This window comes from Salvelinus sp. IW2-2015, unplaced genomic scaffold (genome assembly GCF_002910315.2).
Source record: "Salvelinus sp. IW2-2015 unplaced genomic scaffold, ASM291031v2 Un_scaffold7496, whole genome shotgun sequence".
Classification (NCBI taxonomy): domain Eukaryota; kingdom Metazoa; phylum Chordata; class Actinopteri; order Salmoniformes; family Salmonidae; genus Salvelinus; species Salvelinus sp. IW2-2015.
In genome coordinates this window covers 284-4,040 of record NW_019948756.1, presented here as the reverse complement: position 1 = coordinate 4,040, position 3,757 = coordinate 284, and the positions used below count along the sequence as shown (strand labels likewise).

Below are 3,757 nucleotides of genomic sequence, written 5' to 3'. Positions count from 1 at the left end.
GTTTAGGTCCTATATAGACCTGCCCTGTCACCCTCAGGGTTAGGTCAACTATAATAGACCGCCCTGTCACCCTTCAGGGTTAGGTCACTATATAACCGCCCTGTCACCCTCAAGGGTTATGTAGCTATAATAGACCCGCCCTGTCAACCCTCAGGGTTGGGTCACTAAAAAAAAAAAAAAACAAAAAAAAAGAAAATATAGACCGCCTGTCAACCCCTCAGGGTTAGGGTTATGTACAGTAGAGGGCATAAGAATCCATATGGTGATAAACGGCATCCTTGTTTAACATCCCCCACATGAAACTGACTTTCGCAGCGGAAATCCTCAGCCTTCGTAGACAGTAATATTTAGCTGCTAAGTTTCCTAGGTTATGTTTATGTGCCAGCTGTAGTACAAGGCCCTGGTCAGTAGGAGGGGGAGCTGGGGTTTAGGACGTCAGCTGTGTGACCTCTCCTGACCTCTTCCTGCCCCTGGGACACTCATACACATCCAGCGGGTTTAATGTGGCTGCTCCGCAGTCAGCCAGCTCAGACACCAAACCCAGCTAGCACCAAACCCAGCTCAGACAGCCAACCCAGTTCAGACACCAACCCCAGCTCATGACCCAAACCCCAGTTAGACACCAACCAGCTCAGACACAACCCCAGCTCAGACACCAACCACAGCTCAGACAACACCACCAGCTCAGAACAGTCAGGTCACACAGCAGGAAAGGCGTCAGCTGCTTTAGCTGGAACCAAGGAGGGTTTATATAATCGGAGGGTTTATATAATCGGAGGGTTTATATAATCGGAGGGTTGTCTGTCTTTTGATGTATTTTTATATGTTTGCCAAGAATGCCTGTGTCGTTGCCAGAAACACTTCTCTATGAGGAAAATAAAGTATTAATGAATTCATCCATTCAGGCCAATGAGAGGTTGAGCCAGGCCAACCTGGATGCCATAGCGTTCCCAACCCTGCTGCAGACCGCCACACCCAGGACCGTGTCCCCAGAGGCCCAGGTTCACCCAGAGGTCAGGAGAAACCCCACAGAACATCTACAGCAGGCCATGGCCCAGTGCCAGAACCAGGGTCTGCAGACCAGGACCAGACAGGGCTCCTCAGACACCAGCACCTCAGAGGAGACCCTGAAACACTTCCTCAGAGAGAAAGAGGGGCCAAGCCCTGAAGCTTCAGCCATTACACCAAAGACCAACCCACCCCCCGTCCTACCTAAAACCTCCCCACCACCACCTCCATTTAAAACCTCTCACAGACCACACACCCTACTCTCTCTCCGCATCTCAGAGTCCACTCTGCAGGAGACCTCGCCCCTACAAGTAGCTCCACACCTAGCCCCTCCCACAATCTCACTACAYGACTATGACGAGGTGTTCCTCCAGGAACCGCCCCCTCCTTCCCCTATTCCTCCCCCGCTGCCAATCAGGGAGACGGACATCACAGAGGACTTCCCCCCGCCGCCTCCCCCTCTCCTGCCCCCCTCCTCACTCCCAGACAGAGAGGAGGAGGAGAATCATCATGGACCTGGGCTACAGCACCTCAACAGGTACACACCACACTGGCTCCCACCAACACACATTATGSCACAATAACAGTGACACGTTATAGTGAAACGTCAGTGATATTGAWTGGTGCATTGATTACAGAGAGCCATAGTACTGCACTATATATTTACATTATCTAATGTAAAAGGGACATAGTAACACTGAAAATATTCTAATCATCAATGTTAAAGTTTTGAAAAACGTAGACCATTTATCCATCCGGTGTTGTTGAACRTCATGTCTTTTTGTGTTTCTGTACATGCAGCTGTGAGTTCCCATCTCTCCCCTCCTCCTACCGTCAGACAGTACCCCCCTCTATCCCCCTGTCTGTCTCTCCGAGGCCGAGCCTAACCCCTGAGACCCCCACCACCCTCAGCAGCAGTTTCCCAGAGCCCCAGCAGGGGCCTAGCGGTGAGGAAAGCCTGGGGCAAGAGTACCATCTCTCGGCCAGGAGGGAGAGGTCTGCTGGGGAACTGAGGGTGGAGGCCCTGGCCAGACAGCTGGTGTCCCGGGGGGATAAGACCCTGAGCCCGATGCTGGACAGCTGGGCAGAGGGTGGACGGACCATGGACCTGATGGAGAGGATCTTCCCCGCGGGGGGAGGGAGGTTGCTGTGGCAACGCCGCAGGAGCAGTCTGGAGGACAGGTGAGGGACGGAGAGGAGCGAGGGGAGGAAAGGGGAGGGGGGGGGATTGAGGGAGGTCTGGTAATCCAGAGGGAATGAGGAAGTGTGAGTGAGTGAGTGTGTGTGTGCGTGTGTGTGTGTGTGCGTTCATGGATTCGTTTGTGTGCTTAGTGTGTGTGTGCGTTTTATTCATGTTATGTAACTAAATAAAAGGTTAGACTGTTTGATCAGGGTTCATTACCAGGAGATAGGACAGAACATAGGACCTTTGTTGAGGCTGATAACATTATGGCTCAGTTTATTACAGACACCTGTTAACACAAGACAACTCTTCGCTTTTAAAATAGACCATGACATCAGAGAAGCTAGATAAGCAAGGGAAATTATCATCATATCTCAGGGGTTTCAAGGTGAAATTGCAAAAAAAATATTTTAGAGTCAATCTTTGTTTTGTTTTCATCGTGAACAAATTGTTTAGAGAGAAATGATTAACACAGACAGGATAACAGTTTACTTTGACGCCACAGAATGATAACGGTTAAAAACTGCTGATATCCTGGCTGGTAACTATAGTTCTCTGTCTCTCCTCTCCATGTAGAGCTAGGGAACATCAGATCATACTGTCTGTCTCTCTCTCTCCATGTTAGAGCTAGGTAACATCAGATCAACTGTCTGTCTCTCTCTCTCCATGTTAGAGCTAGGTAACATCAGATCATACTGTCTGTCTTCCTCTCCATGTTAGAGCTAGGTAACATCAGATCATACTGTCTGTCTGTCCTCCATGTTAGAGCTAGGTAACATCAGATCATACTGTCTTCTCTCTCCATGTTAGAGCTAGGTAACATCAGATCATACTGCCTGTCTGTCTCCATGTTAGAGCTAGGTAACATCAGATCATACTGTCTCTCTCTCTCCATGTTAGAGCTAGGTAACATCAGATCATACTGTCTCTCCTCTCCATGTTAGAGCTAGGTAACATCAATCATACTGTCTGTCTCTCTCTCTCATGTTAGAGCTAGGTAACATCAGATCATACTGTCTTCCCTCTCCATGTTAGAGCTAGGTAACATCAGATCATACTGTCCTCTCTCTCTCATGTTAGAGCTAGGTACATCAGATCATACTGTCTCTCTCTCCATGTTAGAGCAGGTAACATCAGATCATACTGTCTTCTTCTTCTCATGTTAGAGCTAGGTAACATCAGATCATACTGTCTTCTTCTCCATGTTAGAGCTAGGTAACATCAGATCATACTGTCTCTCTCTCTCCATGTTAGAGCTAGGTAAATCAGATCATACTGTCTCTCTCTCTCCATGTTAGAGCTAGGTAACATCAGATCATACTGTCTCTCTCTCTCCATGTTAGAGCTAGGTAACATCAGATCATACTGTCTGCTCTCCATGTTAGAGCTAGGTACATCAGATCATACTGTCTCCTCTTCTCCATGTTAGAGCTAGGTAACATCAAGATCATACTGTCTGTCTCTCTCCATGTTAGAGCTAGGTAACATCAGATCATACTGTCCTCTTCTCTCCATGTTAGAGCTAGGTAACATCAGATCATACTGTCTCTCTCTCCATGTTAGAGC

General features: G+C 48.3%; 1 protein-coding gene across 1 annotated transcript; it reads left to right on the top strand.

The window, feature by feature from the left end:
• Window positions 1-746: 746 nt before the first annotated feature.
• Window positions 747-2,190, top strand: LOC112079276 (protein Shroom3-like; the record flags this gene model as incomplete). The annotated part of the gene is made up of 2 exons (XM_024145267.2): window positions 747-1,546; window positions 1,810-2,190. Coding segments are annotated over exons 1-2 (1,091 nt in total), but the record flags the coding sequence as incomplete, so codon positions are not given.
• Window positions 2,191-3,757: the final 1,567 nt, after the last annotated feature.